This window comes from Taudactylus pleione, unplaced genomic scaffold (genome assembly GCF_031769625.1).
Source record: "Taudactylus pleione unplaced genomic scaffold, aTauple2 ptg000044l, whole genome shotgun sequence".
Taxonomy (NCBI): domain Eukaryota; kingdom Metazoa; phylum Chordata; class Amphibia; order Anura; family Myobatrachidae; genus Taudactylus; species Taudactylus pleione.
The window spans coordinates 8,595,057-8,610,378 of record NW_028284446.1 but is presented as its reverse complement, the minus strand read 5'-3'; the positions used below and the strand labels follow the sequence as shown (position 1 = coordinate 8,610,378).

The following is a 15,322-nucleotide window of genomic DNA, read 5'->3' as shown; positions in this document are numbered from 1 at the left end:
CTTATCCAAGTTACCCGTCCCATTGGTGTATGTCTATCTACTCCTCCTTCGTGATTATTTGAGACGAAGCTTCTTGATTTGTGTATGTAGTATGCTCAATGAATGAGCAGAGAAGGGATTGATATGGCAGCGTGAAGACAAAATGGCGGCTGAGTGAAACCATTGCTGATTGTTTTTATATTACTATGCCTTTAATGATAATGTCTAATATGTGCACACATTTCACTCTTAATGCAACCATTGCAAGATTTGCAAGGTTATAAGGAAGCTGCATGCTATGTCTAGGCTTAAGGTTATGGTCGGCCATTTATCGGAATCTTGAGAAATATAGAAGTATGTATAAAGGTTAAACGCCTGTTTTGATGTCTGGATCATACACTCGTGATTAGGACTATAATAACAAGATTGGATTTCTTCCAATTAGGGGGTAAAATAATTACTGATTGGCTTAGATCTTAGGGGAGTGAAATAATGACAATTGTTTGAATCATTTGATTGGTTTATATGTAAATTCATTTTTGGTATATAATTTCTGTACAATCAATGTATGAGCAGCTTGCAATGATGTACTGCCAGCTCTGTACGTTCGTACATAAAATCTTCAAGGAGACTTCATCGTATATTTGATCATTTCCGTATCCGTGTGTCATAATTCCAGCGTATACAAGACCAGCGATCACAGTACGCCATTATTTGCTGAAGTAGGGCCATTCTTCCTGGGCTGAATGTTATTTCAGTTGTGGGCACCATTCCAGAGCATTAGATCAAGTCCGGGAGTCTGGGGGAGTAGCAGAAGAACCTAGCACTGCCCTGAACATATATGTACATATTGGCCTTGTTATGCACTGGATAATGTATTATTATATAGTATTAATAATTAGCCCTATTGATGGTCTATAGCAATGCACCACTAACTGTGCATGTTTTCCAGATCTCCTAGTTGGAGCACAGGTGTATTTATTACTGACTGACACGTTAAAAGATCCAGAGCAGGTGCTAATTATTTAATTTGTGATACTGAGAAGAACATGCAGCACTAGTAAAATTCGACAATATTACTATTTCTATTGTCATGGTGTGGGCTGCGGAGGTGGGTTTCCAGGCAACTGGAACCCCCCCTGCGTTTGCCTATGCTGAGACATGGGACCTGGATGCCAGACAAATGGGGGGTACTGGTGGCCCTAGAATGACATCAGCTCCCAGCTGTAGTATGTACCCCCCTGGCTTGGAAAAAAACTGTAGCATCCCTAAGGTGAGAGGTGGCAATGCCTGCTGAGAGATGCATCCATCCAGGGTGGAGTGGTCTAGGCTGCTCCTTGCACGGACACACAATGCATTATGATAATCAGAGGAGCAGCACCATTTGATATAACATCATGGTCGCTGACTGCAGTGGGAGAGAGAAGGTCTCCTCCCAACCTGGGGACTAGTGAGCAGAAGTTGTACGATGATGGGGGGATGAGGACACAGCAGTGGATGGCACAGAATCAGGGTGCTTACTGGCTGGGAGAGGACGCAGTGTTCCTAGTTGCTGCTCCTGAGTGGAGATGCACTTGGATGGCTCTCAGCATGTGGCAGGATCATTGGAAGTCCCTGCTGCAGCCGCTCTCCCTCTGCATACATATTTATATGCAGCGTCCTCCAGGGCCGCCATCAGGGGGGGACTGCGGGGACTCCAGTCCTGGGCCCGGAGAGAGATGGGGCCCGGGTAGCGGAGGTGTGAAATGCAGTGATTTGCGGTACCACACGTCACTGGTGGAATGCACCGGGGGCAGCCAAAGAAGTAAATAGACTTGGTGGCATTTAATACATGACGCCGGCCGCGAGCGAATCACAGCTCGCGGAATGGCAGCCAGCCAATCAGCAGCAGCCGCTGTTGATTGACTGCAGTTCCGCGAGCCAGAAACAGCTCGTGGAACAGCATCCAGCCAATCAATATATGTATTGTGATAACTTGGGGTAATTAGCTCGGTAGATTGGAGTCAGTGGTGCAGTGATTAGGTGCAGAATTAGAGTCCACACATGGCATTCCAGAAAAATAAAGAAAATGGTGCTTTACTTCAGCATGGTAATCAGGATACAAAAATAGAAAATAACAACCTAGCCCTCTCTTAGGGCACTAGCTCACTTCTTGAACCCTCTCTATCAAGGTACAGCTAGTCTGCCAATAAAGTCTCTGCCTGCTTCTCTGCAGGTCTATTGCCAGCTCCAGCCTGGCTTGGCTTGCACAGCTATACAAACACCATCAGTCTTTGTGGCCTTCCCTGTATCCTCCAGGTATACAGTAGGCCCTGGCTTCCTCAGATTGCAGCCCAGCTGCTTCAATGTCACACAGTCTGAGAGGTTTATTGTCCCCCAATGGCTCGCTTAGCTTCACTGGGCTCTCTAACTGCCACAGTCCCACATAGACTGTTTCCAACAGCAGCCTGACTGGTCTGCCTCCTCATCAGCCCACATCCTGAGCTCTCTCCACAAGGCAACCACAGGTGTCTCACAACTCAGTATTAAAACCCTGTGTGGAGGGAGCTCTACAACCCCACACAGAATCTGCTGCTCACCAACGCCACCTCTGGTGATGACACTGCCACAGTATATATATATATATATATATAAATTCACACACATATGTGTGGGTAAGTGCTGTTACGTTACTTGCTGTGCTGACACTTACATTTGCATGCTTTTAATTTAATATAGCCAAGCACAAAGCACCAGAGGCTTTTTTTTGTGTATGTATGTTTATATATATATATATATACACACACACACACACACACACACACACACAAAGCATCTTGTGCTTAGATATATTGAATTGAAAACATGCAAATAAAAATGTCAGCACAGCAAGTAATATAACAGAACTTATGAACGATTAATCTGTGCCCCAATAGGTTCAGCCCTCTCTGTCTCTCACCCCTTAAGTAGCTCCACCCACATCCACAGCTCCACCCACTTCTGCACCATGCCCCGGGGGGGCCCTGCCTAATTTGTCAGTACTGGGCCCCACCATTTCTGATGGCAGCCCTGGTGTCCTCCACACAAAGGCAGGGTCCCCTGCCCGCACACCAGCCTTCTCTGCCAGTTGAGCCCCTCCCAGACAGGCGTGCTTCCAGTGCCAGGTCAGGTGCAGGTGTCCGCCCAGTCCCCTGGAAAGGTGTCCATCGTGTCCCTGCCACGCCTGCAGAGGGGACAGACTCTAGCAGTGCTAGTCTCCAGCAGCAGCAGGGCAACTGTTGCAATGCTGCTGCTGGAAGAGCTGCTGATGGTGCCAGAGCTGGGTTGGAGCAGCTCTTGCTGAGGGGGCCCTGAGTGAGGAGGGTCCCTGTCCCCCCCCTTAATACAGCTCCTCTGAAAAAGCAGTGGTGTCCGCATACAGAGCCAAATCAGCAAAAGCAAAGACCCCTCAGGCTTACTGAGATCTTTCATCAGGTAGATGGTGTGGAGGGCTACTCCAGCTCCCCTGAGGGGGTGGCGCCTCTGCTGAGCAGAAAAATAGCTAAAAATAAACCTATATCTACAAAATAACCATTAAGGTAACAGACATTCTTTAAAGCTACCTTGTATCTGTACCCCTGCTCTGTCTGCATAAAGTATGTTATTTTAATATCAGTCCTGAATTTTATTGAGAGATTTGCTTATATGTGTCATATGTTTATTGTGCTCAGAAGTTTGCATGTGTGTGTGTGTGTGTGCACATGTTCCTATGTGTGCGTGAGTTGAAATACAAGCAAAAATGACTTTCTTTAAGTAATACTAACCCTTTCTCTGATTCTATTAAAATATTAAGTTAAACACAACTTACTCCAATTCGAGGAATGGATTATTATCTGTAATACTACATCTTATCGAACACATGAGCTACTTTGGGGAATTGTGTTTGGGTTCCTGATAGTATTTATTTAAACAGGTTGCTTATAGTCCACCACAAATCGCTGTATTAACCAACTACATAAAATATACTTCCCTTTAGATCATACTCATCGAGGTAGCATTTATTTTGATGTTCTATTATGCATATAATACAACTACTTTTGAACCTATATTTCACCTAAATACCACTGCTTTAACATATATGATAAAAAATTACAGATTTACTTTAATAATCAACTTTTGGTAAAAATTGGATTTGAAAAATGTTGTATTGTCCTTTTTGTGTGTTTATAGTAAGGAACTCACTTTAGGAGTAATATCTTCCCCTGTATTTTAACTAATTATTACTTTTAAAAATGTGTACCCTCAGTCATATGAAGATGGGTGGTAGAACTGCGCTCTCGTTGACCAGGGGGTGGTGTGTTGTGGTTTCGGGGTGCTGCACCTTTGTGTGGGAGTACCTTTCCCGCACTGAATACGTATGGGGGTAGGGGGGGTAAGGTGCGCTCTCCCTGCTAGTGGTGGTGATGGTGATGACTTGTGTGTGTTTGTGAGTGGTGTTAATTGGAATATTTCTTCTGGTGGTAGTGGTGTTTTGGGAGTGAGAAGGAGGGTGTGATTGGGTATGGAGTGTGGTTTGGTGTAATGTGAAAAAGGGGGATGGGATAGGATCGAAATGAGGCCAGCGAGACACAGTAGTTTGGGGCAAAATCTTTTATTGAGTAGTCATAATGCTGCTCAGTTGAGATCCCGCACAGCCAACATCACCAGTGACCAGCTCCATCCCGGTCACACCCTCCTTATCCCCCCCCCTGAACCGCACAGGAAGGAGCCCCATTAAAGGGTCCACATACCTCCCCAGTCTCATCACCACTCATCACTGAACCTCACCCACCTGCCCGGGATCTCAACTGAGCAGCATTGTGACTACTCAATAAAAGATTTTGCCTCAAACTACTGTGTCTCGCTGGCCTCATTTCGATCCTATCCCATCCCCCTTTTTCACATTACTCCAAACCACACTCCATACCCAATCACACCCTCCTTCTCACTCCCAAAACACCACTACCACCAGAAGAAATATTCCAATTAACACCACTCACAAACACACACAAATCATCACCATCACCACCACTAGCTACCCCCCCACCCCCATACCCTCAGTCATAGCTCACACTAGCAGCTGAGGCTGTAACTCACTGCAGAATACTCATAGAGATAAGAAGACACTGTGATCATCCCGCTGGGGCACCACCAAGGGGCTCATGAGCAAAGACAGCAGAGGATCCTAAGCAATAACAGTAGTCACAGTGAGTGCAAAAAACCACTGTCTTTCCTCAGCAACTCCTTTGTGGTCCCCCGGCAGTTTGAGGTGACCTGCAGTGAAGAATGTGAGATTTATAATTTACAATCCATGGCAGCAGGAGAGAAGACCGTGATCCAGGAGCCTCCCACGCTAGGCAACTAGCCATTAACATGCTGGAATTAAAGTTCTACTGCACATTCCAGAGCAGTAGCTAGGCAGTTTGTTGCCCTGTGCCAGAAAGAGCATTGGTGCCCCTCCATATTTTAAACAGGCATAGTGCACGGTAAAGACGTGCGCCAAAAATAAAGGGGGCGTGGACTCACTGGGACGGGATGTAGCCACACAAAAGTACCAATTCACATTACACTGCACATTAGTGTCCGTTATTCACATTATGCCACAAAGTAGTACCCCTTATACACATTATGCCACTTAGAGCCCCTTATACACATTACGCTACACAGTAATGCCCCTTATACATGTTATACCACCCAATCACAGCCCACACTGCCCCCCCCACAGTTAACTGCCCCCAATTACAGCCCACACTGCTCCCATCACACTGCCCTACTCTCACAACCCCCACTTATAGCTATTACTGCCCCCAATCACAGCCCACACTGTTCCCTGTCACATATCCCAATGCCCCCACTCTCACTGCATATAGCTATCAGTCCCTCAAATCACAGCCCACACTGTTCCCACTTATAGCTATCACTGCCCCCAATCACAGCCCACACTGCTCCTATCACACTGCCCCCACTCTCACAACCCCCACTTATAGCTATTACTGCCCCCAATCACAGCCCACACTGTTCCCTGTCACATATCCCAATGCCCCTACTCTCACTGCATATAGCTATCAGTCCCTCAAATCACAGCCCACACCATACGTGCCGACTATCTGGCTGCCCCTTCCGGGAGGGAGCAGCCAAATCGGCATTACTGGGGGGCGTGGCCAGCAAACGGGGGCGGGGGCGGCCAGATGACACATTTTGTGGGCGGAGCCACGCAAGCGCGTCATTTTGGCCCGATATTACAGGCAGTGTGAAGCAGGGGGCGGTGCCAAAATGACGCGAATCGCTTCACCGCCCCCCTTCGCTGCCGGGGTTTTGCAAACAATTGGGGTGGGACAGGAAGGGTCGGCGGCAGCCGGGAGACTTGCCTGCCTTCCCGGGAGGTCGGGAGCGGCACCCGATTTTCGGGAGGCTCCCGACCAAATCGGGAGGGTAGGTAAGTATGGCCCACACTGTTCCCACTTATAGCTATCACTGCCCTCAATCACAGCCCACACTGCCCCCCCTCACAGTTCACTGCCCCCAATTACAGCCCACACTGCTCCCATCACACTGCTCCCACTCTCACAACCCCCACTTATAGCTATTACTGCCCCCAATCACAGCCCACACTGTTCCCTGTCACATATCCCAATGCCCCCACTCTCACTGCATACAGCTATTAGTCCCTCAAATCACAGCCCACACTGTTCCCACTTATAGCTATCACTGCCCCCAATCACAGCCCACACTGCTCCCATCACACTGCCCCCACTCTCACAACCCCCACTTATAGCTATTACTGCCCCCAATCACAGCCCACACTGTTCCCTGTCACATATCCCAATGCCCCCACTCTCACTGCATATAGCTATCAGTCCCTCAAATCACAGCCCACACCATACGTGCCGACTATCTGGCTGCCCCTTCCGGGAGGGAGCAGCCATATCGGCATTACTGGGGGGCGTGGCCAGCAAACGGGGGCGGGGACGGCCAGATGACACATTTTGTGGGTGGAGCGGGGGGGCGGAGCCACACAAGCGCGTCATTTTGGCCCGATATTACAGGCAGTGTGAAGCAGGGGGCGGTGCCAAAATGACGCGAATCGCGTCACCGCCCCCCTTCGCTGCCGGGGTTTTGCAAACAATTGGAGTGGGACAGGAGGGGTCGGCGGCAGCCGGGAGACTTGCCTGCCTTCCCGGGAGGTCGGGAGCGGCACCCGATTTTCGGGAGGCTCCCGACCAAATCGGGAGGGTAGGTAAGTATGGCCCACACTGTTCCCACTTATAGCTATCACTGCCCTCAATCACAGCCCACACTGCTCCCCCCTCCCAGCTTACTGCCCTCCTCACACAGCCCCACTCATAGCTCACTGCCCTTCTCACACAACCCCCACTCATAGCTATCTCTGTCCCCAATCACATCCCCATACTGCTCCCACTCTCATGGCACCCCGCAAAGCTTACTGTCCTCCTCCCACTCCCTCCACTCATATTTCATTGCCCCCAACTCACTACGCACCACCCTTGTTACGGCCCTGGCACATATATAAGTATCTAACCCACCAATATCTGTTTGTGATTGCAGCTATACTATAAAATCTGAGAAATGAACGCGCTTTCAATGAAGGAGTAGTCTTGAAATAAAGGTAGCAGCACAATGTAGAAGAACGAAGTGTAACATTTCTTAGTAATAACATTTAAAACATTAACATGTCGTTGACTTAAAGCATAATAATCTCAACTCACGGCAACTGCTTCCAAGATCTGCTGTACAACACAGGCTGCATCCCGTTCACTGTAATATCCACGTTCTACAATCCTGGGCAGGAAAATGTGTGAATCAGTAAACAAAAACATTTTTTTTGTAAAATATTATAGATTTAAAATATATATTTTTGATTCACTTCAAAACAGAAAGTTGCATGCATACAGACGGTTTTTATCGGTCATAAACCCGGAAGTCAGTACTTCGCTTTAACAGCTCTACGTTGGAAGCAAAAAACACTGGTATGCATGTGAATAGGGATGGGATGTATTGCAATCTAATTCCCTGTCCTAAGCCTGATATGTAGCAAACATAGGAAGGGTAGAACTTCTTGATGATGGACTCTGACAGGCTGTTAACTGCTTCCTTCAAAATGAAAGTGGTTTCATGTAAGGGGTTGAGAGATCTTCTTGTATGACAGTGGCAGTTCTATTTAATATAATGGATCAATTACCTGTCAAATAGTTCTCCTCCTGTTACCAGCTCTAGAATCAGCACAATATCGGAGGGGGTTTCAAAGATATCTTTAAGTTTAATCTAAAACAAAGACAATTACTTGCTTAGATTATATTCATTCTTATGAACTTTCCTATAGGACAATTGTGAGGTAAAGTAAGAAAATAATTTTTAAATGCTAAGCAAAAACTAAAATGACTAAAAGTTTATACAAACTCCATTGCTCATGATCAGATTTGAGCAGGACAGCTTTTTTTGTTTTTGGCCCTACACATACAGCAATCTCTCAGTAAATTTGACAATGTGGTACAAATTGTGTGAAAAGTATTACATTTTCACACAGGAACTGTAATGTCTCCATCATCCGTTGTCTGTCCATATTCCAGTCATAACATACCACTGATACCTGCACAGCACAGCATACTAGGCCAATTTCCCAAGTCCGGGAAAAGTGGGCAATTCCCCCACAACTCAGTGGCCCGCAGAACTTACTTACGAAAGTTGGTGGGGCAATGATGCATGATGACCCGATTCACTATGAATCACATCACGGCCCCACCCCCAGCTACATAAAGTCAACAATCACAGCAAAACGTCATGGGGGTAGGAACTCTATGATGTGATTTGTAGTGCCCCGCCTCCATCCTGCCTATCTGGCCCTGTCCTATATAGGGAAGTGACCTGCACAGAAATATCAATAGGTGCTATAATAGTGGTGGCTGAATGCTTCTGCCTTACTGCAGATAGATGCTCTTTTCCTACCACCAGCTACACCACTACCACCAACTTACAATACTTCTCTCCGGGAGCAGCCTGGAGAGGAGATGCTGCTGACAGTTTCTGGGGGCGGGGCTGAACAGTCAATGCCATTAGGCCCCGCCCCTTCAAGGAAAGACCGTGATTCGTGGGGTTAAATGACACAATTCATGTAATTTTGTTCCCCTCCCCTCCCTACGAACCTGCAAATTCCCAGGAAAATCTCCCCATCTTGCCACTTCTCTAGGATCCCCTGTCTCTCTCTCTCTCTCTCTCTCTCTCTCTCTCTCTCTTTCTCAGCTCCTCACCAATAATGTCACTCCAGAGACTGACACTAAGGCAACGCACATGCAGTGAGTGCCTGACACTGGGATGTAGTCAGCATCCCAGCGTGCAGGATGGTGACAGCGTCAGGATCCCGGCTCCAGTATCTCGACCGCTGGCACTAGAGGGAGGGTTAGGTTTAGGGTGTGGGGAGGTTAGGTGTAGGCACTAGGGGGGGAGGTTAGGGTTAGGCACCGGGGAGCAAGGGTTAGGGTAGGGGTTAAGGTTAGTGGTAGTATACTTACATAGCGCTGTCGGAATTTTCACTGTCGGGATGCCGCTGTTGGTATTCTGACCAGCGGCATCCCGACCACTGGGAACTGCAGGGTTAAACATTGGAACCATCTGACCGTTGGTTCCGATGAAACATCAAATGATTCCTATCGCTAATTGTAAGCACCACTGAAGCAGGGACTGATTTGAATGACTACATATACTTTGTAAAGGGCTGCGGAATAGGTTTCTGCTATTATAAACATCTTAATATATAAATAAAAGTCATCATATGTTACTTATTTGCATCATGATTTCCTCAGTGTATAATGCTACATGATATATTGGTGATAAATAAAAGATAATAATTGTTTGCTGCCAGCTACAGGAAACCTACAGCATTTACAGAAAATGTCCTGCAATCAGAGCTGGATTTAACGACAGGCTGAGTAGGCTATAGCCTAGGGACCCCCACCACTATCCCACTAAGAGGAAACCCTCCACGCACAGCCAGCAGCCATGGGTGCATGTGACACTACAAGGTCCATGGATGAACTTTGAAGTATTGCTACTGTCCATGCTGCAGCATGGTCTACTAGTAACTACTCTGCCCCTCCCGGTCTTACCTTGACATCACAGCCCCACCCACAGGTGTTGTCGGCAGCAGGGAACTGCACACGCCTTTCCTTGGTACTGACCACGGCCTCAGCGCCTCCTATCAGCCTGGGGAAAGGGTAAGGTATATTTCCCCTTCACATTCTGTACCTGGAAGTGACGTAAGTGAGGGCAGAAGTGCAGTTTTCTGCCCATACTGTCCACCGTCCTCTTCTTCCTACAGCCAGTCTAGCGCTGTGCGTGTCTGGCTGTGACAACTCCAATTGTGACGCGGGCAGCAGGTGCTGAGCAGGGTGAGTGGGCCCAGCTTAGGCACAAGACCGCACCACCCTCACCTCTTTCCCTCAGCCAGCGCGGCCACTTTTAGACACTGAGCCTGCATTGGCTTTCATGCATCAGAGATAATGGGAACATTGTGGTGGGTGCGCTCGCCACTCTTGGGCTCGGTTTCTTGCTACGCTCACTACAAGATTATATTCCCCCCCTATGCCCACGTGGATGGTAGGGAATGACGTTGAACAGTAACTGATGACGTCAGGGTCAATCTACGGAAGGGGATCTAGCTGTAACCCTGGGGAAAGGATGGAGGCCCTAGGATCCCCCAGATAGAGCGATATTGGCAAACAAGAGGAATACCCCATCTTTCTGGGTTGAGCTTCTACACCAATGGGGTGTGCAGGCGGCTCAGAGTATCAGTATCACTTTTGCAGTGAATGCTATTGCATAAATGAGTCAAGCCAAGTGACTGGAATCTTATCTTGGGCTGTTGAACTTGTCTGTAGCTGCTGCTGTTGAGGGAGCACTGGTGAGCCCTCTGGCCCCTGTTGTAAAAGATGTCCCATCCAGCCACCACAACCAGATTAGTAACTATACTGGACAACCAATACAAGTCTGTGCCAGCAATGAAATAGAGGGCATCAAGTCAAGTACCACTGGCCGCAGCATAATCCTCACTACTTGAGGCAAAATACCCCTATACCCCATTATCTAGATACTCAGGTACCCTTCACTATTAGAGAAAGCCTCTTGTAAGCTGAACCAGATGGCATCCCCTATTAAAACATGTCACAGTATTAGTACTTACCAATTTTCTGTTTAAATTCTTTAAACTAATGATAAAATAGGCCATCAGTCTCTATTATCAATGGGCACCACATGCCCAGGTACTAGTCATGCTTAGAGGCAGGCTCCTTCAATCTCTATTATCAATGGGTACCACATGCCCAGGTACCAATCATGCTTAGAGGCAGGCTCCTTCAATCCCTTGTTACCCCACTACTGGAGGCAGAATTCTCCAAATGCCCAGGTAACTCTTACCACTGGAAGCAGACTTCTCTACATACCCAGGTACCTCTTGCCACCAGAGGCAGGTGCATACACATACCCTGGTTTACTGGTTTAAGAAAGGGGGGTTTCCTGCTGCGGGCCCCCCTTTTTCAGGGGGACCCCTACTGTCTGCCACTGACCAGATCACCGTTCTGCAGCCGCTGACAACTGTCACACTCTCATTGCCCTAGGTCCATAGGTCCCCCACACCTCCTCACACCTCCCATAGGTGCCCACACAGTCCTTAATCCAGCACTGTCTGCCGTGTTTGCATTTACCTGTGATGCTTCACTTTTAGTACAAAGCAATTGAGATACAAGTCTATTTAGTTTATGTGCTTATTGTTCTTTCTAGTCTCCTCTCTCCTTCCTGGCATGCAGCAAAGAACAGGTCATTCCAAAGAATTAAACACTATCAAATGTTGATTCTGGAAGCTTTAAGATGTGTGTTTTGACTGGAGTTGGTGTTGTTTTATGTTGAAAAAAAGTTATCTTCAGCTCCCTCATAGCCAGGCAAGGGCAACTAGGTGAATGTAGATATCAAGAAGGGCCCACATTTTATAAGCCGTATAAATGAGGAATATTTTGATCTTTTTATTTAAGCCTTCCAAAACCTCTTTAGGGTTAGGTACGGGATCCTGGCGGTCGGGATGTCTGCGGTCAGAATTCCGACCCAATTATGTAAGTGTCCTAACCCTAACTCTCCCCCTAACCCACCTTTCCTGCAGCCTAACCCTCTCCCCAACTGCAGCCTAACCCTAACTCTTCCGCTAATGCTTAGCCCCTAAACCTAATCCTCCCACTAACCCTAAAACTTATTGTTGGGATGCCAGTGGTCGGGATTCTGGTGCCAGGATTCCGAGTGCTGTCGGGATTCCGGCGTCCCAACCGCCCGGATGGTAACTACATCCCCCTCTTCATGTTGATCATACTAAAAACTGTTTTCTATTTTATACTGTATAAATGTTAGAGTTTGTAACAGGCTATTGCCTTGCCTTAAAAATACTGCATGTGACACAAGACAATTTATTACACTTTTTTTCCATTCTGCTGTCTATGACACTCTCTGCACTTGGAAAAAAGCATACTTACAATGTTAGGGTGTGATAGGCGAAGTAGAACTCCAATTTCAGTTCTTACAATTTTTTTGTCAATCTATAAAACAAATTAAGAAATGTATTTATATATTTACTCAGTTTGTGTAACAATGAAATATCTGTCGAAGCTGGATAATTGGCTGAGACAAGATCAGCTTAAAATTAGATCGTAAAGACGCCATCTTGCAACTGGCCGCAAGATGCCATTTTAGAAAATGAGATCGCAAGACGCCATTTTGCGAATGGCCGCCCAAGCGCCATTTTAGGTAAACTCACACTTAAGTACATATGGCGATATTACTTTTAGCATCATGCGATTGCATCTTTCACCATTTCTCGTACACACATTAATACGCACAATTGCGCTGTTAACTAGTCGCATATTAGCGAATGCATAAGATCCTGTATGAAAACGCTGTTTATTAGCTTCATGAGCACGCATCTGCCCCAAGTTAACTAGCGTCTTTATATCAAACCCCAAATACTTACACAGTACATATTCACATAAAAGGTCTCATAAGCTTTAAAGTATAAGATTCAAGTTTGTTCATTTATTATAATTGCTGAGAAATAAAGGTTATTTGGTAGCTAAGGTTTAATACATGATAAGTAAGTCATGTTTGATATTATACTGATCTGCACTCTTTCAACAGCATTTTGATATCGTCAGTGTGAAGATCGCAACATGCATTCTCAAATTATGGACCGTAGAGACTTAAAGCACCAAAATGTACATTATATGACCAACTGTTAGGATGTGCATGAGGCAGGAAACCAGAGACAACCAGTTGTTAGAGGCTGGACTGTGTCTATTTGAATCAACCTGTTAAATGCTCTGCAACAGATGCATCCTCCTGGGAACCAATGGCATCAGCGACAAGCCTCTCTATTGTGTTGTCTGTTTCTGTGAGAGTATAAACGTGTGTGTTGTGACCCCAGTCTGAGTCTTCTTGCTGAATGCTGATTGACGGGGGTTTCTTGCTGATGCCTACATCTGGTCCAGAAGCGCTGCGTATGTATAACTGTATTTGGGTCTGTATAATTCTTTGCGCTAAATTGTACTTAGATCATAGCGTGTAACTGACTGTACTTTTACTTGAAATATCACTTTGTGCTTTGGAACCACAGGTAAAAGGTCTGGAGTCTTTATTTACTATATGACTGCGTACGCAAAATAGCGTCATCCTTAGAGGTTTATAGGCAGGATATTAGAAGGTATAGGCAGGATATTAGAAGGTATAGGCAGGAGTGTATAGAGGTTCTAATTCAATATCCTTAGTTGGGGGCTGATAGTGAAGTCACTTACCTACTCACACGATACATATGGTTATAGATATCTCACCAAAGGGTGGAGTGGCAACATGCAGGGTTTACCTGCAACCGCTCGGTGCTGAGAAATCGCTACCTGTTTTCGTGTGAGCAGGGACGCTGACTAGAATCCAGGGACAAGAGAGGAAAAAAATTGTTTTCCTTTGTTGATAGAACCTTATGTTTAGAGGGGTGCCGCAGTATTGAGGACGCAGCTGAGTCGCAGTTTTGCACACAGTCAAGACGCACTTTTGTGTACGCAGCTAAAGGTTGTCATACGGTTGTGTGGTAGTCGCATTATTGTGTATGCAACTGGTCGCACAATAGTGTATACGTACTTCCGGTTGTGCTGCCACGTGTTTAAACAAAGCCGTTGAGGTTTACATTCTTTTCAATTGTTGTCAATATCTGGGTTAACGTGTATTTTTCTGCGCAGGAAAAAAGTGTGTAACAGTGAGTATTTGTTGGTAGGGGTAACTTGTTCCCTAAAGTTAGAGGTACCGTATGACCTTTAAGGGCTAAGTGCTAGCCGCTCAGTAAGCAGCTTACCGTTCTATACACAGTAGCAGGTGTACATGTTGTCTTTGTTGTAGAGAGGTGCGTGGAAGTAGCCGACTTAAACTTCCATAGGTGTGGAAGTTGCCTTCTTAAATCTTATCCGGGTGTGTGGAGTAGCCTTCTTCAAATCTTCACAGGTGTGTGGGCGCTGCCGTTTAAATTGTCCACAGGTAAGTGAAAGTATCTTGACTGTCTTTCACCAGTTTAAATCTTTATTGAAAAACGTAGGAGTTTTCTCAGAATGGGAGCCATGCAAACAATAGAGATGTTAGACAATGATGTGCTGCTAATGGAAGCTCCGCTTGGATCGGCCCGTCGTATTATGCATACTAAGTACGGTACTTATGCAATAAGGTATTGTGATGTATGGTTTAAAATGACGATGAAGAGTGTTAGACCGTTTCCCAGAATTGGTAGTTTTGATAAAGATGTATTAGATAATGTCCGGGACCACATCAGTCTGATGCGCTCCCGAGAGAAAAAGGTCAAATATTATGAATGTTTAAAGTTGTGGCAGCATGAAGGGGATGCGTGGCTTAAAAATGTGCAAGTGACGCAAACTAGCATTGCGAGCGCATTGCCAGAGAATACATCCGCGACGCAAAATTGCAATGCAGGTGAGTCGCAAAATGGCGTGCACGTGCAGCAAGGTAGTGTTGTGGAAAGTATTGCCAGCAGTTCACGCGCACCACCTCCACCTTATGTGGATGGAGCTGCAAGTACAGTTATCAAAAATACCCATAAAAATTTAACAAGCAATTTGTACCCTCTCTTAAGCAACCATAAAGAAAATGTTCATGATGTGGATGATGAGCCTATTGTAATGTCTGCCATTTCCCATGCTGTGCAAATGATAGATGCTGCACCACAACAATCACGAGTGGTGCCGCCATCTCCATCGGTAACAGTAAGGGAAGTGCTAGCCCCCTCTGCACCCGTAGAGGAAGT

General features: G+C 46.3%; 1 protein-coding gene across 1 annotated transcript in view; it reads right to left on the bottom strand.

The window, feature by feature from the left end:
• The window catches only part of LOC148537788 (calcium/calmodulin-dependent protein kinase type IV-like), a 113,016-nt gene that overhangs the window by 83,179 nt on the left and 14,515 nt on the right, over positions 1-15,322 (bottom strand). Inside the window, exons 3-5 of the mRNA XM_088460376.1 lie at positions 12,504-12,566; positions 8,177-8,259; positions 7,704-7,776 (exon numbers count right to left, since the gene is read on the bottom strand). Of these exons, the coding sequence (XP_088316502.1) occupies positions 7,704-7,776; positions 8,177-8,259; positions 12,504-12,566 (219 nt within the window). The remainder of the gene's footprint in view (positions 1-7,703; positions 7,777-8,176; positions 8,260-12,503; positions 12,567-15,322) is intronic.